Source organism: Bubalus kerabau, chromosome 8 (assembly GCF_029407905.1).
Source record: "Bubalus kerabau isolate K-KA32 ecotype Philippines breed swamp buffalo chromosome 8, PCC_UOA_SB_1v2, whole genome shotgun sequence".
Lineage (NCBI taxonomy): Eukaryota > Metazoa > Chordata > Mammalia > Artiodactyla > Bovidae > Bubalus > Bubalus kerabau.
The window spans coordinates 84,143,031-84,167,237 of record NC_073631.1 but is presented as its reverse complement, the minus strand read 5'-3'; the positions used below and the strand labels follow the sequence as shown (position 1 = coordinate 84,167,237).

The following is a 24,207-nucleotide window of genomic DNA, read 5'->3' as shown; positions in this document are numbered from 1 at the left end:
TAGCATCAATCACATGAACATAAATATGTGTTCATCCACTGTCATGAACCTAGACTATATTCATTTTATGAACCTTGACTCCAGAGTTTAAATACATCTCTAATGTATTTCACACTAGTGTTTATTAACACTTCTTGTTCTTTTCACATTTGCATCTTCATAATGCAATACATTTAAGAACTCTGATGTCATGTTTCTGTAAAGAAAAGGATCATCTTTTTTTTGCCTCATAATTGCAAAACACTTTCACTTTCAGATTTATAAACAGCAATTAGAATGGTGACTCCAACTGATTTTTCACTTTTACATCATTTATTGCCTTTCAATAAATTATGAATATACATCTGCCTTCAGTATTTGTCTACCTACAATTTTGAGTAATAAACATAAAAGATGTTCTTGTCACAAAATACAGTGATGACGACATCTTTCCTTCTGGATAACTGAGTAAATTAGAGTATCTTGTTTCTTTTGTCCTTAGAAATATTATTCATTCATTGATTCTTGAACGTGAGAAAAATTTTCTAGGATATTATCAAATGAAAATTTATAGTCTGAGTTTGCTTGTAAGAGTCCAGAGTGCTGATTCATTTAATAATCATGAAAGACTTATTTTTTTCCCTTGCAATTATGGATGAAAAATGAAAAATGCTAAGTTCCTGATGCTGTGGCTAAGTCGCTTCAGTTGTGTCTGACTCTTTGTGACCCCATGGACTGTCCATGGGATTTTCCAGGCAAGATTACTGGAGTGGGTTGCCATTTCCTTCTCCAGAGGATCTTCCCAACCCAGGGATCAAACCTGCATCTCTTGTGTCTCCTGCACTGGCAGGCAGGTTCGTTACCACTAGCACTACCTGGGAAGCCCTTAATTTTCTTTTCCTTACCATTATAGATGAAAAATGAAAAGTGCCAAGTTCCTAATTGTCCCCAAGTAAAAGCTTAATAAATGTTTACAGAGATTGTGTCTCTAGACCTCTTTTACCCTCTTGACAGGTGATGTAGGATTTAGTAAGGCAATGCAAAGAAATCAGAAGGATGGTGCAACTGATGATTCATTTCACTATTCTTCTAGGCGATTCCATCACTATTGTTTTCCTACTGTAGTCCTTTTTCAAGCGTAATTCCTGATGTTACAGCAAAGCTTAATATTTATATGTTTGCTTTTTTTCATCAATACTATTTTTTTTTTTTTGGTGCACAATGCAGCTTCAAGGTTCTCAGTTCCCCAACCAGGAATTGAGCCCAGGCCATGGCAGTGAAAGCCTAGAATTCTAACCAACAGGCCACCAGGGAAATTCCTTTTCATCAATTTCTATCCACTTCAGTTAATCCAATGAATAGGTTTGTTTTTGCTGACATTCTCCATAATTTTGTCTTCTGTTTTAATAATTTTTTGAGGGAGGATATTTTTGTTTTTAAATTTATTGAACACTTTTGGTTAGGAAATATAATCCATCAAATCCTTGAAATGTGCAGACTGTGATTTAGAACATTTATAAAAAATTTGTTAAATACTTGAAAAAATATGTATATATTACATATAATTTCTATTTTATATACCAGGTTTTTTTCTCCCTGCAAATTCTATATCTGCTTGTTATATCCATGTCCAGTGCGTGCTTAGTCAGTTCAGTTGTGTCCGACTCTCTGCGAGCCTACGGACCATGTAGAGGTGTGCTAAAATACCCCCTGTGATTTGAATCTTTTTATAGTTTTTTTAGATGTATCTTTCCTTAACCAACAAATAGATTCCATTATCTCTAATCTGAAAATATGCCTTTGAAAATATTTTACTTTTTTAAGATTCAGTGTTATTATTGGAATATCTGGATTTACTCGTCATTTACTTCTTTTCCTCCTTTCCTGACATCTCTTAGATTTATGGTTTACCATATTCCTCTTTCTCCCTCTTCTGATGGTTTGAGAGCTTTAAATTTTTTAGTCATATATTTTCTAAAGTAATTTTGAGAAGTGATGTACCCTTTTATACTTTAACATAAAAACATTTTTAAGTTTCTAAATCTTGCAAAGAAAGTCAATTCAGTAACACTGACTTTTTAAGCTAATTGTCATAGTAATTTGCTATCTAAAAACACTCCTTAACATAGTAAGAAATTTTACACTACCTTATTCCCAATTCATGTTTCTATTTTATTTTCCCACGTAACTTTTATCTCATTGTAATGAAGTGTAATGTTTAGAAGTCCTTTACTGATATCCTGTCATATACCTGTTTCTCAAAAATGTGTGAAAAATATATTGAAATTTAAAAAATCTATTTCAAACTGCTATAAACCTTCAAGTTTGAAGACTGTTATCTGGATTATCATTACTATTCAAACAATAAATAAAGACACCATAAATATTACTAATTGCTAGAATGAGACAATTATATTACTATTTTTAAACTATAGATAAAAATGCTGAAAGTGAAAAGGGACAAAATTTTGGTATAGTGATGTCACTTTTTCAGTTATATGCCAGAAATAATAAATTGATCAAATTATTTTTAATTATCTTTAATTGATAATGATTAAGCTGTTTTCAATTTTGTTGAAAACAATTGAAGAACCACCCTCACTGAAGTCTTTTGCTGCTCTGCCATTTTCTTTCTCAATTCCTTGGAAACTTAAAGTTAAGACATCAAGATGTCTTTACCAAGACATCACTTATTCACTGAGCATCATCTTGCTTATGGAGCTTAAAATTAAGACAATCTTGAGCATAAATATCCCCATAAAACTGGAAATTGCACATATTTATTGAGGATAACTCTACATAGGTTAGAAGCATGATTTTACATTTGAAAAGTATGGCTTTTACAGAATTAGAACAGAATATAAATATCTGAGAAGAATTAATCCTAATTAAGTAAAGCTGGATTTCTAATGTTACATGAAGTTTCCTAGACTGTTTTGTAAAACATTTATACCTATACCTATACATGAATAGATGTTCTGCTTTTTAAAGTATTGTTTAAGGTGTTTTATCAAACTAAGATGCACATTTTAACATCTCTGAAACTGAGATGCAACCTATAATCAACAGCGTATTATAGTTTAGTTGGCAGTATTTTTACTAAGTGGTACATAAGGGATTATATATAATCATGTAATAACAGTTTCTTAGATGAATGTTAGAATAAAAATTAAGAGCAAATCAGCAAAGATGTTGGGTCACTACTAAGTTCAGGATTTATACAACACATGACTACAATGTTTTATTTAGAGTAAAATCCACAATATGTTTCAGTTACTTTAAATGTAAACACAAAGTAGAAATGAAAAAAAGAGAAATGTCTCAAAGACAGTAAGTACGTGGCTTGGGCCACGTAAGAAATTAATATGGATTTATAGAATCTAATGAACTGGCAAAGGATAATAATGTTTTTCGAAAGAATCTGAAAAATGCTCTAGTAAATATAAAAACCACAAACTTACCTCTGAAACAAGATGTTTTAACTTGAAGATCTAAGGTTAATATATCAGAAATAAACATGGAAATTTTAACTTCTCCTTGAAATCATGCAAATTATATTATTAAGACAGGTTTGAGACATATTCATCAGGCTCTTTATCATTATTGAAAGTGGGGAAAAGACAGTTTGTCTGACAGCAGATTCACCAAAACCCATCATGCTTTTATACCAATATTGAATAGATGAGATAGATAGATAAGGCAAGCAACTTTATCATTTGTTTCTTAAATAAGGTGCCTTTCTCTTCATGTTATGTTCATGCTCTCTTTGTTTTACTTTCACATGATTCACACACAGGAAAAATCATTTTTTGAATAGTCAGTAGACAAAAAAGGAAAGGCAAGGTCATTAAACAAAAACTGTCATCACTCTATCTTTGTATCCCCACATCGGCCAATATAACTGATTTCTAAGACCACACTTCACCCATAATGAAAATAAATTAACTTTCACTATACTTCCTTGGGCAGTCAGAACAGTCTGCTCAAGTTGAAAGGCCAGGGACATAACTTTACATCTTGATGAGGTACAGAAAGGTTCTGGGAGTCTGAGGGACCTGAAATATTGTTGGTATCATTTTTGAAAAACAAAAGCTGCCATAGGTATCTTTTGTCAAGTGGGAGAAGGATAATTATGAAAAGGCAGAAGGGAAAATAGAGAACTATCATCCACTGATGACAGAAATGTTTTTTAAATACATCATTTGAACAAAGAGTACATTTGGGATTTGAGGATCTGGATCTGAATCCCTTAAAGGTATCTTTGTCTTTAAGACCCAGCTATATATTATACTTCTGTTCTTCAATTATATGAATATTTAAGAAGCATGCTTAACTATAAATTTCCCTAAAAAGGTTATTTAACATTTCTACAGAGGTAAAAATGTGCATTCTGGAACGATTAAAAGTCATTTTTCATTTAAAAGAATGATCAATTTTTTCACTCAGCTAAACAAAATAGGCTAGTAACATAAACAAATCAATATCAATGTTTAAAGACCTTTGATAACTATGTACACTAACAACCAGAGCGAAAAAGCAATGTACATTTACCGAGGACAAAAATGTTTCTTTTAAAATCAGAAAGGTCAGATATCTGGAAGCAGATGTTGGTAACTTGGCAAAAAAGAAATTCTACATTTAGTTGTTTAAGATTACACTTATAAGCTTAGTAAAAATGTACATAAGCCATTAGAAAATTATAATTTGAACGTCTTACAAATATGCTAATATATATTAACATAAAACATTGGACTTTTTAATTTTTGTCAATAATCCAGTGATCTCTAAGCCATGGCCTAATAATTATTTCTAAATCCCATTTCTTAGAGATTTTCTTACCTACAAAGTTCAATAAAAGTATTCTACTTGCTCTAATTTTCATCACACATCATGACCTCAAATCATCTAGAAAGACGTTAAGAAAAGTAGGACATTCCCTTTAGAATATTGGGGGGAAAATTACTATCTTCTTTGTATACAGCAGATAAAGGCAGAGCAATATAGTAGTTATAATCAGAATGTCAGCATCCATTCGCCAAATATTTATTAAGCACCTACTATTTTCCAGGCATCATTCTCAGAGCTGAGGATATAGGGGTGAGTGAGAAAGTAACAGCTGCCATTTAGAGTGCTTACTATGTGCCAGGCTCTGGCCTAAGTTTTCACACATAATAAACCCATTTAATCCTCAAACACAACACCTCTATGACATGGGTACTGTTAATTTTTTCATTTTACACGTAAGAAAATTGAGGCACAGAGAAGTTAAATAACTCACCTAACTAGCCTGCCTCTGAATTTCTCTATTCCACATTTTTCAGTATAGTAATAGTATTAGAATATAGTAACAGTAGTAGTCCTGAGTCTCATGAAGCTTTTATTAATCTAAATCCTTCCCTTATTTTCTGTTTTGCCTTTGTGAAAGACCTAACATACAAATAGAACTGGTTACGGCTCAAATAACTGGTGTGACCATTTCCCTTTTAGAAGTTTCTTTCTGGGAATGTTTAAACAAAATTTTAATGAGCTATACTTTCATCTTATATTGACCCCAAAATACCTAAAAAGCTTGAATGTTCTAAGACTTAGTTCTGTTTAAATAGTTGGGGAAAATGAAAATCCCTTTATATTTTTCTCATTACCATAGGCATAGGTACACAGCATTCCATCCTTTGGAAAACCTTTCTTTAGTCCCGGTAGGCCTAGTGGGTCTAAGATCATGGGACTCTGCCTCATTCTAGGGATGGGTACATGTTCAAATTTATTATGCTACGCTGCCTTGATCATAGTTATTGGATCAAGACTACAAAAAAAGACCAAGCATGACCAATCTGTCTTCACTGGGATTGACGAGAGTTGGGAAATATTCTCTTCACAATGGAAGTGATTTGAGACTGCTGATAGCCATCTTCCTAGACTCAAGAGAAAATAATTCCACAATACTGGGAGATATGGAGTAGAGAAATTCAGATGCAGAGATCTTTAATCTAGCTATGCAAGAAATAGGTCCATCCTTGCCTTTTTCAGTAAAATGAGTATAAAGGCTAGAAATAGTTTTAAATTTAAGCGTAAGTGGGTTTCTCTAACTTTCTACCAAGTTTCAATGCATTTTTACAAAAGCATTACATAAAATATGGACACAGAACAATGGTTATAATATGAATAGAAATTTTTTTTATTCTCTTCCTTTACCCCCTTTTCCCTATGAACAAATATATAGACCTGTCTACAGAACAAAGTATGGTCTATCTATTTTCAAAAGCAGTATCCAAAATATATTCTTATGAATTCTAACTATGTGATTACAAAGCATTATTTTAATAATTCTTTTTTAGCATATGACAAAAGCACAATATAGCTAGAAAGACAAACTGCTTTATTTTAAAACATTGGAAAAAACATTAAAAGGCAAATGTGCATTATATAACCAAGAATGTTAAGCATTTGGAAAATGTTAATCTTCTAAATTGTGGTAGGCACTTCCAGAGAGCCAAATATTGCAAATTATCCTACCAGATGTCTTCTGTAATACCAAAAATACTTGATATGATGAAACACACAACTAATTACCCAAAGTCACCATGTTAGGTTTCAATTTAATTACAAGTAAAAGTTTTGTCCAAGATGTTCCTGACACATGAAGCGTCCAGTTGAATTTCAGAAATGTTAACAAAAGTATCTTCCTTTTTTGCCTGTGAATGTTTGGGTATTGCTGTATTGTTGGCTTATATCCACTACAGATACTGGTTCTAGGCCAGCCCAAGGGTCTTCAAGCATTGAAGGCTTGAAATAACTCTCCAACTCATTAGACATTCTCTTTTCTCTACCACGCCCTGATCCAAATGGTGTAGATGTCCTTGGAGAACCCTTTAGGAAAAAAATCATTAGTTAAAGACATTTAGCAGAGATAAGAGTGGAACTTCGTCTTTAGTGGCTAGTGGGGGTCACACTGCTAGTTAAAAATTATGTCTTGAACCCAGTTATGTTCAATTTCAAAGTCCATGCTTCTTTTAATCTAGTGTTTTAAAAAAGTAAACCAATTTGGTATACTTATTAATAATTTTATGCCCACTGTCAGTTCAAATCCTTTTGGATTTCTAATGTGTTAACTTTGCCAAATGAAAAACTGATGATGAAATAAGAATCGTAGTTTTATCTCAGTTATTTCCTTATTTTTTCTGGAGGCAAATTAAAACTTCTTTTACCCTACAGCTTCAAAATTTCTAAACCTTCCCATCTCATTAGCTCCACACTCAAAGAGGTGTTTTGGTTTAGCATAAAGTTGGAAAACTACTAAGCACATTTAAGTTGTAAACCACAGAATCCTAGAAACACTACAAAGACTTGGAGCAGAAGCCAGTGTATTCGGAAAACCAAGGTAAAAAAAAGTGGAAGAAGAAAAGAAAAAGGTGCCAACAGTAGGGATATGGCACTAGCCTATAACTCTAGAGAGATGAGCTTTAGGCTAGGGATTCATTCGCTGTTTTTCCCCCTCGGAGAGCGGGGACTCGGCATAGTCTACTGCTACCAACAGGCCATGCCCCTGACAAAGGAGAGGGAATTAAGGAAACCTCCTGTGCACAAGCGGCACGGTACTGGTGAAAAGGCAGGAGGGCTCCAGAAACAAGTCGGGCTCTGCCACTTTGTACAGCATTCCAAAGAAAGCTACACTTCTCTGAGCCTCAGTTTATTCATCGGCAACACAGGGCTAACAACAGTATCCCACCTCATAGAGGAGTCAAAATAATCCACGTAAAGGGAGTACCATGCCTGCCATACAGTAAGAGCTCGGCAAACGCTGGCTATTATTACCTGGGGGTGGGTCTGCTGCTGCCCTGGGGAGTAGCCGAATTGCTGCTGGGACCCCGCGGGGGACTTGGAGTAGTTGCCAGGGTAGCCGCCAGGGGACGGAGACCCGAACCGGCCCCCAGGGAAGCTGCCGCCGTGTCGCGGAGAGAGGCCGCTCCCGTAGGGCCTAGATCGGGGCCCGTACGGCGGCGTGTGGTGTGGACTCCCGTACCCGTCCCGCGGGGATGGCGGCCGCGGTCCGCCTCCGCTCGGGGTACCCCGGAAGCTGCTCCCGTTCCCCCAACCTCCTACACCCGGGCCGGGGTAAGGAGGAGTCGGGGGTCGAAAATTCTGTCGCTGCATCTCAGCGGACGACGACAAGGATCCCACTGGCGCGATCTCCTGCCGGAACTGTCGCGAGCAAGCCTTCACTTATACTTGGCGGTCCTTCACCAAAACACTCCTCCGTCCTCCAGCATTATATAGCACATTGGTTCCGGCCTCACAAAGGTTCCGCTAGGGCGGCAGGATAAGCACGTTATCGAATTGGTATAGATTGAGTTAAAGTGAAGGAAGGAGGCGGAAAATGGATAAAGGAAAGGCCAAACACCGGGGAAGCCCCAGCAGTGGCCTTTGAAGTCTCGCGGGCTTTGGTTGGGACTGAGCCACGGACTAGACGCCTGCCCAGACCTGGGTGGGTGGTTAGAAGAGCTCGGCCGTGCCGAGCCCGGCCCCTCCCACCTGGTGCCGGGAGAGGGCTGAGTTGTCCGCGGGCGCCCCCAGTGGCAGCGCGAGCGCGGAGTTCTCCACTTGGGGAGCCAGGATTTGTGAGCGGCGCGCAATGCTGGCATCGCTGGCGAGGGTCGCCGCTCTGCGGAGAACCCGCCTTTTCTCCCGCCGGGGCGGCGGGACGGGGCTGTGGACCGGCCGCCCGCAGTCAGGTACCCTCCGAAACTCGGTCCAGGTGGCGAAAGAGACCCCAGTCCCAGCCTTCCCACTCAGGCGGCAATCTGAGCAGAGCGGTGCGCTTTCCTGTAGTATCCGCTGACCCCGTCGCCCGCCCTCTGACCTTTCGCGTCTCCCCAGCGCCCTGGCTCCGCGATCGCCGGGTGGTCACCCTGCCTGACGTCCGGGTCCCGGTCCGGCCCCCGCGCGGTCCTACCGGGCGGACTCGCCTTTCTCCCTTACTCATCCCTCCTCGTCTCCCATGTTTAAATAACTTGAAAAATGTACCCCCTACCCCCACCCCTGCAACCAGCTGCATTTCAGAAAGGATTTTAGACTGTGTCTGTAAATAACTCGGGGGTGAGACTGTTCGCAGATGCCGGACTTTATTCCCTTCCTTGTTCTTGTTAAATGCAGTCGGGTAAGGGGGTGGTTAGGAAGCAGAGATCCTGATTTTCAAAACGAACATTTGTCCAGAGCTCTTAAAATAATGGCCATTTCACAGACCTTTGGTTATAAAGAAAAATGTGATCATTCAAGAAATGACCTCAAAGTATAAACACACCTTTGAACCGAAGACCTGGCTCAGAATTTTATTTAGAAGATGAAATTTGGATTTATTGCCGTTTTCTGAAACTATCTTGACTCCCTTCGAATTTGGGAATGAAAGTCTACTGTGAGCCTTGAAATCAGCTTGTAGGAAAAAGAATCTTAGAGAATTTTAGGACTCATTTAATCATAGCCTAATGGGTAGCGTGGACCTGTGCCTTTCAGCTATGAACATTCTTGCAGCGTCCACTCCTCACCGTCCGTTTGACATATTCTGTGGCATGTGGCAAGCTGAATAATGTGTTGTTTTCTCAGCTTCTATCCTTGATGAATGGAGAAACACAGTTTTTTTTTTTGCTATTCTTTGAGAGAATTTGGTTCTTCAGATTTCTCGTTTAGACGCAAGTAGAATCAATCAAGGCAGGGTAATCGCGTTGAGGCTTTGTGATGCAATTAAGGCCTGAGGATCCTCCCAGAGTACCCTCTTTAGACATACTTCTATCCTAGCGACTTCCCTGGTGGCTCAGATGGTAAAGCATCTGCCTACAATGCCGAGACCCGGGTTCGATCCCTGGCTCAGGAAGACTCCGTGGAGAAGGAAATAACAACCCACTCCAGTACTCTTGCCGGGAAAATCCCATGGACGGAGGAGCCTGGTAGGCTACAGTCCATGGGGTTGCAAAGAGTCGGACATGACTGAGCGACTTCTTTCTTACACTGTCCTGTCCAGAAATTCACCTTCCTGGACATAGTTTAATGCCTGGTAATTGGGCTCTCAGATATTTATTGAATGAATGAGTGGGTCACATCATAACCCACCTGAGTGGGTTAGTGAGTCTCACTTGTAATGACCTTTAATGTCATCAACCAGTCTTACCTCTTGGTGGGAGGGCGCAGAGAAATGAGGGTGGCAGGGACCAAAATTACCTTTGTTAATATTTAAATAATTAGCAAATGATTTGTTGAATTGAGTGAAGTACTGTAAGTTGTCTTTTTACTTGGCTTGTACTTCTGGAATGTTCTTCCCTGTAGCGATATCTTGTTATCTTCCACACATATGAACTTGTATTAGAAACAAGAAATAAAGTGTGAAATTTTTGACCAGTAGATTATGTATGACATTGTGCTCTCCGTTATGTTTTCAGCTATTAATATATAGGAGGAGTGAGGGAGAGCACATTCTTAATTGTACGAAAACTGAAGATTCCACTTGGATCACTTCTGAGTATAGGCAATTTGCCTTTTTACAGATGAGAAAGATTGTCCAAGAGAAATTAAGTGACTGAAACGGGAATATAACTTCTTGTTCACGGAGTCGAAGAATGGAATCCATGAACACGCAGACTCTCATGATAGCAAGCAAATAGGATTTATAAGAAAGGAGGAAAGTACAAAGCTCTCAGCATAGACACTGGGGGTGGGGGGTATTAAAGAGTCCCTAAAAAGGTGGGGATTACAGCAGTCTTATATCTTTACCAGTATTAATCTGTACATTTTTGGTTGGCTCCTGTCCTTAGGGTACATCATTTTTGACCAATCAATTTAAAGGGCAAAGTGTTTAACTTAATATCTTTATGGCTTCATAATATGTACTTCATGGCATATCTTTTTTAGATATTTAGAGATTAGTAGATGTAACTTTAATTGTGAACATTTGTAAATGTAGCTAGAATCTTCACAGGTGTTAACCTGGGGATTGCAATCTGACAGCCTGAGCTGATGGGTCTGAGGTCCCAAGACGCATATTTCAATTTGTTTATGTGGTGGTGAGCTCGGGGGGAGAGAAATGTAGGAAGTTTTATGTTGTATGACCTGGAAATAGAAAAGTGAAGTGGGATGATGTATGTGAGAGTATGGTGGTTGCCCCATGAATGAAGTCGGAATCCTGTGAGGAGAAAAGGGCACTTTAACATTTGTGTGAGTAACACGAGTATTGTTCTGACAAAAAGAGAATTGTAGAACTGTTTGGGGAGGACCACCTTTAGAAAACAGGATCCCAAATAGGATAGTGCATTTATTGAAGACACTATTAATGGCTAGGTGATGTCTTCAAGTGACATTGTACTCAGAGGACATCAACAAGCAAAGCGTTAAGGAACTTTCTCAGTACCTATGAAGTATATGGGGATCCCCAAAATAATTGGCTAACTTTCTGATGATGCATGTTTTACACATTTTACATTAATGCAAGTAAGAGTATCACAGATTTAAGTGTAAATTTAAGTGTAAGTGAAAATGGGAACTTGTCTGTTTCTATAAGACTGGAGTGGGTTGCCATTGCCTTCTCCTTCTGTAAGACAGAGAATCTTTATTGGGGTTACCAAAGGTTTTTTTAGTGTTTCTTTTTTTCAGTAGATTAAAAACAATTTTTTTTTTTTTGGTAGAGCCTTTTTGAGAGCATATGGCTTTGTGTCTGAAGGAGGAATTGGGATTCCCAGAGCTGCTCACTCTGTCTCCTCCTTTATCTGCCTCCTTGAAAAGATACTTCTGGGCACCTCTGAGGAATTTCTAGGGCTCTCCAGAAAGGATTTGAAACCCAATATGTTTGGTAGGCATCAGGTATTAATGAGTGCTGAAAACGTAAATACTTTGGTTAGTTTTTAACTACTTATTACCAAGGAGTGAATATTTTCATGTTTCTGCATGGTCAGGGCTTTCTACGCTAAGAAAACTAGAACTTGGGTTAAAGGGCAAGCCTTGGAAGTTAAAAGATGACTGAAATGTTTGTTAGAGAGCTTCCAGGAAATTTATGTTTATATTTCATAGGGGTATAAAACTCAGAGCCTTGGATACTTTCCCAAGATTGAGATTGTTAACCCAGTGAAGTTTATCTTTCCCCCTGGAGACATTTATTTACATTCCAGAGAGTCAGAGCCCAGGGACCATCCCCCTTTCTTCCTGAGGAGAATTTGCTTATTTTAGGGCCATTAGCTGTCTCTGTTTTTTTTGCGGGAAGGTGCAGTGCGAGCAGCTGTTCCATACAAACTGATTGGTTTATAATTTGGGGGACCTTTCCTCGGGTTCAGTCCTTGTATGTGCAGGTGAAGTCCACCAGCTCTCATTGTGACTCCTGAAACTTATTATTTGGGGAGAAAATGGTGCATTTCTTGATGTAAGAAATAATAACTCTGATCTCTGCTTCAGAAACCATGGTTTTGTATAAGTATGGGTATTAAAGACCATGTATTTTTAATGAAAGCACTTCTTAGGACAGGAGAGTGTATTTAATAGTTTCTATGTTAGAAATGTTTGTTCCAATTTTAGTATATGTGCTCCTGAAGCTAGTCCTGGAAATGTTTGTTCTGGTATCTCTCGGGATCTGCAGAGGATTGATTCCAGGATTCCCCCCACCTTGGATACCAAAATCCAAGGATGCTCAAGTTCCTTACTATATAAAATGGTTTGGTATTTGCATATAACCACGTGTTCTGTGTGTACTTTATAATACCGAATACAATGTAAATAATATGTAAATAGTTGTAAATACAATGTAACTGCTCTGTAAATAGTTGTGGGAGGCATATTCAAGCTTTGCTCTTGGGAATTTTTTTCTCCCCAATATTTTCAATCCACCATTGGTTGAATCTGTAGTTGAGGAACCCATGGATGGGGGATGGGGTGGAGCTACTGTGATATACTTAGAGCATAAGCTACCATAGTATTCCCTGAGGCCTTTCAGATTATCTTTGTTTTCCTCTTCTCTTGTTAGCTGTTTAGCTGTTGCATGTTAAAGACTGTCAAGAGTAGAAAAGTAAATGCATCTCTAGGATATGATTAGCTCATTCATTAATAGGATGAGGTCTGCATTGAACACAGTAGATCACTTAACTATCACTAATGTAATGTTCTCATTGATTAAGCAGGTGTTGGAAGCAGCTTGTTCTTGTCTCTGAGAGCCAAACTACTTTTAATGATCTTCTTTTCAGTTCTAAGCATGTTTCCATTGTCCATAGTAGTCAAGCACAGGTGAAATGTTTTATACATGTGTATTTCTTTTTGATTAATATTCTTCACCCATGTGTAATACGTGTTAATGCATTAAGTCACTTATAAAAATTTTTACTGAATATAATAAAATTATTGACAGAATACTTTGACATGAAGAAAAATGTTAAAGAATGTAATTATTCTTTTCCAGATACAATTTTTTGTTTTAAAATGAGTGAATAAAATTTTAATGTCACTAGAATTTGTATCTTTGTGTTTTGTACTCATAAAAGGTTAATATTCTTACTACACGAAGAATCCATACAGATCAATAAAGAAAAGATAAATGTGCCTGTAGACATATGGGCCAACAAGAAGAATACATTTTTACAGGACAAGATATAAAAAAAAGAGAAAGCATGAAAAGCAGTGTAATTTCTTGTCACTAAGTAAATGAAAATTAAAATGGTAGTAATGTGCAAATTTTTAACTGTTGAATTTACAACAAACAAGTAAACAAAATGCTCCCAAAACTAAGCCATTGTGGGTTATGGGAGCTAGTGGAGAACATTGTTTTCCACGGCTGATGCTGGTATATATTAGTGCTGCTTTTCTGGTGGACAGTTTGATAGTATGTATGAAAAGTTTGAATGAATTTACAACATGAACATAGCTAGGCCACCTTAAGACCTGCCTCTGTGCTTGGAAACATGCTCCTCATTGTGCCTTCTTAACCCCCCCAATTTCCATTTTTTCCATCCCATGGGGATGGTCTTGATCCCTGTCTCCTGTACAATGTCACGAACCTCATTCCATAGTTCATCAGGCACTCTTACCTATCAGATCTAGGCCCTTAAATCTATTTCTCACTTCCACTGTATAATCATAAGGGATTTGATTTAGGTCATACCTGAATGGTCTAGTGGTTTTCCCTACTTTCTTCAATTTAAGTCTGAATTTGGCAATAAGGAGTTCATGGTCTGAGCCACAGTCAGCTCCTGGTCTTGTTTTTGCTGACTGTATAGAGCTTCTCCATCTTTAGCTGCAAAGAATATAATCAATCTGATTTTGGTGTTGACCATCTGGTGATGTCCACGTATAGAGTCTTTTCTTGTGTTGTTGGAAGAGGGTGTTTGTTATGACCAGTGCATTTTCTTGGCAAAACTCTATTAGTCTTTGCCCTGCTTCATTCCGTATTCCAAGGCCAAATTTACCTGTTACGCCAGGTGTTTCTTGACTTCCTACTTTTGCATTCCAGTCCCCTGTCATGAAAAGGACATCTTTTTTGGGTGTTAGTTCTAAAAGGTCTTGTAGGTCTTCATAGAACCATTCAACTTCAGCTTCTTCAGTGTTACTGGTTGGGGCACAGACTTGGATTACTGTGATATTGAATGGTTTGCCTTGGAAACGAACAGAGATCATTCTGTCGTTTTTGAGATTGCATCCAAGTACTGCAATTCGGACTCTTTTGTTGACCATAATGGCCACTCCATTTCTTCTGAGGGATTCCTGTCCGCAGTAGTAGATATAATGGTCATCTGAGTTAAATTCACCCATTCCAGTCCATTTCAGTTCGCTGATTCCTAGAATGTCGACATTCACTCTTGCCATCTCTTGTTTGACACTTCCAATTTGCCTTGATTCATGGACCTGACATTCCAGGTTCCTATGCAATATTGCTCTTTACAGCATCAGACCTTGCTTCTATCACCAGTCACATCCACAGCTGGGTATTCTTTTTGCTTTGGCTTCATCCCTTCATTCTTTCTGGAGTTATTTCTCCACTGATCTCCAGTGGCATATTGGGCACCTACTGACTTGGGGAGTTTCTCATTCAGTATCCTATAATTTTGCCTTTTCATACTGTTCATGGGGTTCACAAGGCAAGAATACTGAAGTGGTTTGCCATTCCCTTCTCCAGTGGACCACATTCTGTCAGATCTATCCACCATGACCCGCCCATCTTGGGTTGCCCCACGGGCATGGCTTAGTTTCATTGAGTTAGAAAAGGCTGTGGACAAAGCGCCTTACAAGTGGCTGTGAAAAGAAGAGAAGCGAAAAGCAAAGGAGAAGAGAAAAGGTATAAACATCTGAATGCAGTGTTCCAAAGAATAGCAAGAAGAGATAAGAAAGCCTTCTTCAGCGATCAATGCAAAGAAATAGAGGAAAACAACAGAATGGGAAAGACTAGAGATCTCTTCAAGAAAATCAGAGATACCAAAGGAATATTTCATGCAAAGATGGGCTTGATAAAGGACAGAAATGGTATGGACCTAACAGAAGCAGAAGATATTAAGAAGAGATGGCAAGAATACACAGAAGAACTGTACAAAAACGATCTTCACGATCCAGATAATCACGATGGTGTGATCACTGACCTAGAGCCAGACATCCTGGAATGTGAAGTCAAGTGGGCCTTAGAAAGCATCACTATGAACAAAGCTAGTGGAGGTGATAGAATTCCAGTTGAGCTATTCCAAATCCTGAAAGATGATGCTGTGAAAGTGCTGCACTCAATATGCCAGCAAATTTGGAAAACTCAGCAGTGGCCACAGGACTGGAAAAGGTCAGTTTTCATTCCAGTCCCAAAGAAAGGCAATGCCAAAGAATGCTCAAACTACCGCACAATTGCACTCATCTCACACGCTAGTAAAGTAATGCTTAAAATTCTCCAAGCCAGGCTTCAGCAATATGTGAACCGTGAACTTCCTGATGTTCAAGCTGGTTTTAGAAAAGGCAGAGGAACCAGAGATCAAATTGCCAACATCCGCTGGGTCATGGAAAAAACAAGAGAGTTCCAGAAAAACATCTATTTCTGCTTTATTGACTATGCCAAAGCCTTTGACTGTGTGGATCACAATAAACTGTGGAAAATTCTGAAAGAGATGGGAATACCAGACCACCTGATCTGCCTCTTGAGAAATTTGTATGCAGGTCAGGAAGCAACAGTTAGAACTGGACATGGAGCAACAGACTGGTTCCAAATAGGAAAAGGAGTTTGTCAAGGCTGTATATTGTCACCCTGTTTATTTAACGTCTATGCAGAGTACATCATGAGAAACGCTGGACTGGAAGAAACACAAGCTGGGATCAAGATTGGTGGGAGAAATATCAATAACCTCAGATATGCAGATGATACCACCCTTATGGCAGAAACTGAACAGGAACTAAAAAGCCTCTTGATGAAGGTGAAAGTGGAGAGTGAAAAAGTTGGCTTAAAGCTCAACATTCAGAAAACGAAGATCATGGCATCCGGTCCCATTACTTCATGGGAAATAGATGGGGAAACAGTGGAAACACTGTCAGACTTTATTTTTTTGGGCTCCAAAATCACTGCAGATGGTAACTGCAGCCATGAAATTAAAAGACGCTTACTCCTTGGAAGGAAAGTTATGACCAACCTAGATAGCCTATTCAAAAGCAGAGACATTACTTTGCCAACAACGGTCCGTCTAGTCAAGGCTATGGTTTTTCTGTGGTCTTGTATGGATGTGAGAGTTGGACTGTGAAGAAGGCTGAGCACTGAAGAATTGATGCTTTTGAACTGTGGTGTTGGAGAAGACTCTTGAGAGTCCCTTGGACTGCAAGGAGATCTAACCAGTCCATTCTGAAGGAGATCAGCCCTGGGATTTCTTTGGAGGGAATGATGCTAAAGCTGAAACTCCAGTACTTTGGCCACCTCATGCGAAGAGTTGACTCATTGGAAAAGACTCTGATGCTGGGAGGGATTGGGGGGCAAGAGGAGAAGGGGATGACAGAGGATGAGATGGCTGGATGGCATCACCTACTCGATGGACATGAGTCTCATTAACGCCGGGAGTTGGTGATGGACAGGGAGGCCTGGTGTGCTGCAATTCATGGGGTCGCAAAGAGTCAGACATGACTGAGCGACTGATTTGATCTGATCTGAACCCCCCCCCCCAACCTCTAAAAGGCGTAGAGAATAATTTTTATCTTTACTACTTAAAGAGACATCCCTGAGAGGGTTCCATAGCACTTCACAGAAAGTATCCTAAGTTCTAGACATCTCCTGCTCTTCAGAATGACCTATTGGAAGCTGTTGAAAACAAATCAAATCATAAACATTTTTTTCTGACATATGTATCGGTCTACTCACTTCTCCCAGGCTGTCCCTTCCCTTTCCATCTGTTCCTCCTGTTTTATTTGCAGTTGGTCTGTAAAATAGGGTTCCGTTCCCTTTTTGTGTTCAAAATAGGCTCATCACATTCACCATCTAACACTGCCCCCGGCTCCCACCCTCCCACATCTCGCACATGCATGTTTTCTTCTTTTCTGTGATAATTAGAATGCCCTTCAAGTACCTATGATGGTGTTTTGCTGGTTGTCCCCTGGAATGGATGACTTTCCCTGATTCGCACGAAGGTCTTCCCTTTGGTCAGTCTTCCGGAAGAAAGCCACATCACCTACATGGTGAAGTTTCAGGAGTCTCATGGGTTTGTGGGCATTCATATTCTGTAGTTTACAACTGTCATTTGCTCCACGAGTTCCTGGTTCAGCCACTTGTTATCCCTGAGTTATTCTCTTCAGGCCCATTAAAGAGGCCTCGACCCTGAAGCTTTTTTCTCTGGCTTCCTGACTTTTGGTTGTGAATCCTATAACTATAAATTGATTACTTATAAAGTCTCTAAGTTGGTACTGTTTTCTACCCTTCAATGTTCCAGTCTATACTAGTGGTCTTTCTCCTAAATGACTTTTGATTAGCAACGCATTGCATATGTTAAGTTCATATGAAAAAATTTGTTTATCACAAATAAATTTTATAGTAAGAACTAAGGTGAGGGTAAGATCTGTAATGTGTGAGGAATATGCTTTCCTTTTACCCAGTGTGAGAAGCCTTGTCATGAAAGAAGGCTTATTTGTAGGTCTTATTTGATCACTTTGGGGAAAAATATGTATGGAAGCTTAAGAAATTGGTTTGGAAATTTTGGAAATTGATTTCTTTAAAATGATTCATTGATTTCTTACGAAAGTCTTAACGTATCTCCGTTTGATGACTGCTGCTAGCAGTGAAGCAACCTACCCCTGAAATGGACTTCTAGCTGGTTGGCTTGGATGCTTACATTCGCTTAGAGACTACCATTCTTCTTCCGCCCGTGCCTCGTTTCTTCATTGGTCAGGAAAGGCTAGATGGGGCTGTGGTACAAATTAGCCCACAGTCACTGCGGTAGGACCATAGAAGCCTGGAGGACCTAATGGGATGTTTTTAAGGATTAGGGCTGGCTTTAACTTTACATTGCTTCCGTTTATGTGTGATTGGCCAGACCCCAAGCATTTGGCCCCAATCTAATTGCAAGAGAAACTGGGAAGTGAGAAGAGCAGAGGGATTAGGGATTAGCACCCATTGGTACTTTGGTTGTGTAATGCTTTACTTATCATTTGGTAGCCCTTTATTTCTAGTCTTTTTGCATTTTTTCTTCAAGTTTTCATTAAAATAGTAGCATCCAGCCATTTTAAAACCTCTTTGATTGCAAATCCCACAGTAATAGCCAAGTCCTTGCAAGGGAAGGGCAGTTCTGAAGAAACTGAGTGTCAATGAAGCATGAATTATAAATGATGATACGTTATGATCCATCTTTCTATTGTTTTCTGTGTGCTTAGTCACTTAGTTTTGTCTGACTCTTTGTGGCCCCATGGACGGTAGCCTGCCAGGCTCCTCTGTCCATAGGATTTTCCAAGCAAAAATACTGGAGTGGGTTGCCATTTCCTCTTCCAGGGAGTCTTCCCAACCCAGGAATCGAACCCATGTCTCCTGCGGCTCCTGCACTGCAGGTGTAGACTTTGCCACTGAACCGAATTGTCTCTAAATGCCTCATAACTTGAGTGTCACTTCCACACTATCTTTTTACAACTCAAAAATTTTAGTTTCCCTGGAATGTTTTCCAGTGGATTCTGATTTTCCAAGTACTCTGAACCCCTAAAATTTCCTGCCAAATTATACTATTAGGAACAGAGAATTCCTTCAAGACTCAACCTGTGCTAGAAAGAAAATATCCTGCTAACTTTTCTAAATAAAGCTTGGAAGAGATATCCATCTACTGGCTCACTCCTAAGTTCTGGTAATTAAGTTCTCTGTAAAAATATCAAATCAAGAAAGCCTTCTAATGTATATCACATGTTGTATTTGATAGTGATATTCGATCAGTTTGTTTTAGGACTTGACTTTTTTGTTTACTGTCTCAGTAGTTGGCTAGTACAGTGGGAGAGGGATGTCATGGTTGCTGCCACACAAATGAGCCACTTGTGTGGGCATCTGTCAATTATATCCGCACTGGTGTTCAAATTTATTTGTGTCATGGAAACCTAGGGCCAAATACCAGAGGAGTCCTAGAAGCAACTCTGGCAAGCATAAATTTGATGGCAGCTTCATTATAATTATATTTCTTTGCATGGTTACTCAGCTATATCAACATAATAGCTTTCCATCCTAGAGGCCAAATAAGATAGAGTGATATACAAGCTGCTCACTATATCTCAACAAATTACATTGTAAAGGATGCTCTTTTCAACTGTTTTTCACTGGGAAATCAGTCTATTCTGGTCTTTCATAAGGAGGCAAAATATGGCTGTAGATATCTTTTTAAAGTATAGAATATTGAGAATAATATTATTTTCTGTTCCTTAATCATGAGTCATGTGATTTCTCTCAAATCTGGATTATTTACTTTAATAGGTATTGGGACTGTATATTACATTGGTGATGATGATGATAACAACAATTGTTAATATTAGTGAGCATTTACTATGTGCCACAAGAAGGAAATGGCAACCCACTCCAGTATTCTTGCCTGGAGAATCCCAGGGACAGAGGAGCCTGGTGGGCTGCCGTCAATGGGGTCGCACAGAGACTGAAGCGACTTAGCAGCAGCAGCAGCAGGAAGTGTACTTTGTGTGTGCCTGTGTGCTAAGTCGGTTCAGTCATATCTGATTCTGCACCCCCATGGACTATAGCCTGCCAGGCCCTTCTGTCCACGAGATTCTCCAGGCAAGAATACCGGAAGGTTGCCATGCCCTCCTCCAGAAGATCTTCTCAACCCAGATATCAAACCCAAGTCTCTTGTGTCTCCTGCATTGGCAGGCGGGTTCTTCACCACTGATACCACTGGGAGGCCCACATATAAAATTTCACTTCATCTTTGCAAACTCTATGATGTAGGTGTTTCAATGAGGAAATTGAAACAGAGAAATGTTTACCTTGGTCAAGGTCACTAGGATAGTAAATAGTGAAGCAGAGAATTAAATTCAGTCTCTAAGGTTTATGCTCTTAACTGTTTAAAACTCATTAATTGATTATGACTTAAATATGCTTTAGGGGATTCCCTGGTGGCTCAGACGGTAAAGCGTCTGCCGGCAATGTGGGAGACCTGGGTTCGATTCCCGGGTCGGGAAGATCCCCTGGAGAAGGAAATGGCAACCCATTCTAGTACTCTTACCTAGAAAATTCCATGGATGGAGGAGCCTGGTAGGCTGCAGTCCATGGGGTCGCAAAGTGTCGGACACGACTGAGCGACTTCACTCTCACTTTAAATATGCTTTAGAAGTCCTTTTTGGTTATCTTCGCAGATCATAAAAGTAAAATGCTATTGGCTGATGTTAAATGAATTCATTTAAAAGTTTTTGCATCATTAAATAAAATTTTACTAATTTATTACGGTTGTGAATTGACATTGGTAGTGAAATATAGACTTCTCTTTATAGATTTATGATGAGAAGAGATTTATGAATTGAAGAGATCTCTAAATATATTTCCTGTATCATTTGAAATAAAACAGGGGCTCCCAAAGAGATGAGTACAGAAGACTCATATTTTTGGAGTCTTATGGACAATAATTGCTTGTCAGTTCATTCCTGATGATATCAAAATATCTTCTCATATTTAAGATCTTTTTCTATGTTTTACTTTCTCTAAAATATCTTGTTTCTCTCTCAATTTGTTCTTCATGTTTTCACTTTTTCTTTTTTCCCCCTGATTTAAGAATTAAGCAAAATTACAGAAATAAGTAACTTAGCTAGTGAAAGTGTTCCATAAATTCTTACCCCAAGACAGCCAAGAGTAGAACATTATGAATGTTCCAGGTACCAACATTATTATTAATATTATTATGTATGTTTACAAACATAGGCTCATATTACACATTCTATTCTACAGCTTGAATTTTTAAAATTATTTATTTATTTGGCTGTGGCACTGGAAGTCTCTAGTTGTGGCATAGTTGCTTTGCAGCATGTGGGATCTTAGTTCCCTGATCAGGAATTGAACCTGGTTCCCCTGCATTGCAAGGTGAATTCTCAACCACTGGATCACCAGGGAAGTCCCTGATTTATTTTTTAACTTAGGAATATATCTTGGTCGACTTTATATGTCAGGGAATGTAGATCTGTCTCATTTTTTCTTAACATCAGCATGGTATTTTTTTATATGGATGTGCCAGTGCTTATTTAATATTTCACATGTTGGTGGATTTTTGCATTGTTTTGAATATTTTGCTTCAATATTAAAAAAACAGACAATTCACAGTAGAAGATACATAAATGGCCTATTGTTACATGAAAAGATTTTGAATAGCATTAATCATCAAAGAAATGCAAATTAAATGCTCAGAGAAACATCATATACCCATTAGAATGGCTAACATTAAAAAGATTAACAAGGGACTTCTCTGGTAGTCCAGTGGTTAAGACTCAGGTCCCAATGCAAGAGACCAGTTTGATTCCTGGTCAGGAAACTAGATCCTGCATGCTGCAAGGAAGGTTGAAGAGCCCATGTGCTGCAACTGAGACCCAATGCAGCCAAATACATAAATTTAAAAAAGATTAACAATACTTAGTGTTTCAAGGATGTGGAGCTTCTAGAACTCATATGTACTATTGTACAGTCACTTTGGAAATCTGTTTGGCAGTTTCTTAGAAAGTTAGGCATAACCTTACCATATTACCCAGCCATTCCACTAGGTATTTACTCAAAGGAAAACATGTCCAACAAAGACTTGTACATGAATGTTCATAGCAGCTTGATCCCCTGGAACCTAAAACAAGTCTACTCAGTAGGTTAGAAACAATAAAGAAAAACATATATCCATAGAACAGAATATTACTTATACAAATTCAACAACATGGATGAGTCTCAATATCATTATGCTGAATGGAAGAAGCCAGACAAAAAAGGGTATATGCTGTATTCTTTTAGTTAATATTTTAGAAAATGCTGATTAAACTGTAGTGACAGAAAGCAGATCAGTGGTTGCCTGAGGTTGGGAATGGAGGGAAAGGTAGTTTGCAAAGGGCAGGTGGAAACTTTCAGGTGATGGAAAGTTCTATTTGAGTTTGGAAAATGTGTAATGGCATGTATCCATCATTATGGTATCATACAGAGTATTTTCAGTGTCCTAAAAATCCTGTGCTCAGCCTCTGTGACCCTCTCTCCTCCAACTTTTTATTTTTCATTAGGCAAACGATTTTACATGTAGCTTTGGACTTTATTAAATGGGGAATAATCTGGTGTTAGAGGCTTTAAAATTTTTACAGATTGATAAATTGGATTGGTCAAGGGTTCTGTGTTATACACAGTTCCCTTTAGTAATCTGAAGGAAAATTTATTTATTTATTTGGTAGTAATAGAGAGTACTTTCAGAATATGAAGAATTCTGCATTCAGTTCAGTTCAGTCACTCAGTCGTGTCTGACCCTTTGTGACCCCATGAGCTGGAGCACGCCAGGCCTTCCTGTCCAACACCAACTCTTGGAGCCCACCCAAACTCATGTCCATTGAATCAGTGATGCCATCCAATCATCTCATCCTCTGTCATTCCCTTCTCCTGCCCTCAATCTTTCCCAGCATCAGGGTCTTTTCAAATGAGTCAGCTCTTTGCATCAGGTAGCCAAATTATGCATTATTCCTTCCTAAAATTAGTAATCAATTATCTTCAAGTATTTTCTCTGTTTTGCCAGATACTGACAATGTGAAGCCATTGGAGGGTGTAAAGATTCTGGATCTAACGAGGTGTGTATTGATTTATCTATGTTTTGGTGATTGAGTTTTCCCCTTCTCTAAAAAAGCATTTGTTTCTTGGATTATAAGAAGGTGCTTGTAAGCTTATCATTGAAATTTTGGAAAGACAAATCAAGGAAATTTCCTATAATTTCATTATTCTAAGGACAATTCACATAATATTTATACATTTCTTTCTAATCTGCGTATCTATGTATACTTTAAAAAAATGAAACCATATTGAAATTATAGGTTTATTCACATTTTACGCATTATGTTATATTTCGGCTATTTTTCCCATGTCATTCAAAATTCAACAAAAATATATGATAATATTTTATTATATAGTTGTCACATAATTACTTAGTCATCCCCCAGTGTTTTTCTAGTATAAAGTAGACTCCTTGTACGTAAATCTTGGCCTTAGAAAATCTTTCAGTTTCTTCTTTAGGGTAGAATTATGGAAGTAGAATTATTGCATCAAAGGGAATATACTTTTTAAAGCTCTTGATACATATGGCCAATTCACTTTTATAACAGTTTTAATTCTTACTAATATATATGAGCTTGTCTGTGTTGATGGACCATTAAGAAACAAATAAATATAAAAATCTTAAAGATGGTAATGAATTTATTTATCACTGTTAACATTGTAGAGTACTGGCGGGACCTTTTGCTACTATGAATTTAGGAGATCTTGGAGCAGAAGTTATAAAAGTGGAAAGACCAGGTAAAACTGTTCTCTTTAAAACATAGAAACAAGCTAATAAATATTTTTAATAGTTCTTTAAATATCCATGTACCTGTATGTGGGACGAGGAAAGAATTGAAATGAAATGATTATTTTTCTTCTCCATTCTTTATTTTCCTCTGAAGCTATACTAAAGTTAGATCTCTTTCTACTCTTTACATGCCAAGGGTTGAGCCCTAAGCCAGTTTCTGTAAGCCTCTATTAGAAACACCGGGGCTTCCCTGCTGGCTCAGACGGTTAAGAATCCGTTTGCAATGTGGGAG

The 24,207-nt window shown here is 38.5% G+C and overlaps 2 protein-coding genes across 5 annotated transcripts in view; one reads left to right on the top strand and one right to left on the bottom strand.

Annotated features, from left to right (window-relative positions):
- Window positions 1–6,338: 6,338 nt before the first annotated feature.
- MPLKIP (M-phase specific PLK1 interacting protein) lies at window positions 6,339–8,275 on the bottom strand. The gene is made up of 2 exons (XM_055590753.1): window positions 7,792–8,275; window positions 6,339–6,846 (listed from the first exon to the last, which is right to left on the bottom strand). Exons 1-2 carry the CDS (start codon window positions 8,128–8,130, stop codon window positions 6,646–6,648), a joined length of 540 nt encoding a protein of 179 aa, XP_055446728.1. The 5' UTR covers window positions 8,131–8,275; the 3' UTR covers window positions 6,339–6,645.
- A 151-nt stretch (window positions 8,276–8,426) lies between these two features.
- Window positions 8,427–24,207, top strand: part of SUGCT (succinyl-CoA:glutarate-CoA transferase) — a 768,109-nt gene continuing 752,328 nt past the window's right edge. For 2 of the 4 annotated variants that reach the window (XM_055590750.1, XM_055590751.1), the window contains exons 1-3: window positions 8,427–8,708; window positions 23,154–23,205; window positions 23,850–23,923. In XM_055590750.1, the coding sequence (XP_055446725.1) occupies window positions 8,609–8,708; window positions 23,154–23,205; window positions 23,850–23,923 (226 nt within the window). In that variant the 5' untranslated portion in view covers window positions 8,427–8,608. Of the gene's footprint in view, window positions 8,790–23,153; window positions 23,206–23,849; window positions 23,924–24,207 lie in introns of all 4 variants that reach the window. The other 2 variants (XM_055590749.1, XM_055590752.1) reach the window with 1 other exon arrangement.

What these genes read in the sequence shown, in the direction of transcription:
- MPLKIP (XM_055590753.1), bottom strand. Translation starts at nt 8,130, where the DNA reads ATGCAGCGACAGAATTTTCGACCCCCGACTCCTCCTTACCCCGGCCCG. An exon ending in AGCAGCAGACCCACCCCCAG is followed by an intron (nt 6,847 to 7,791) that starts GTAATAATAGCC and finishes TTTTTCCTAAAG; the next exon opens with GGTTCTCCAAGGACATCTAC.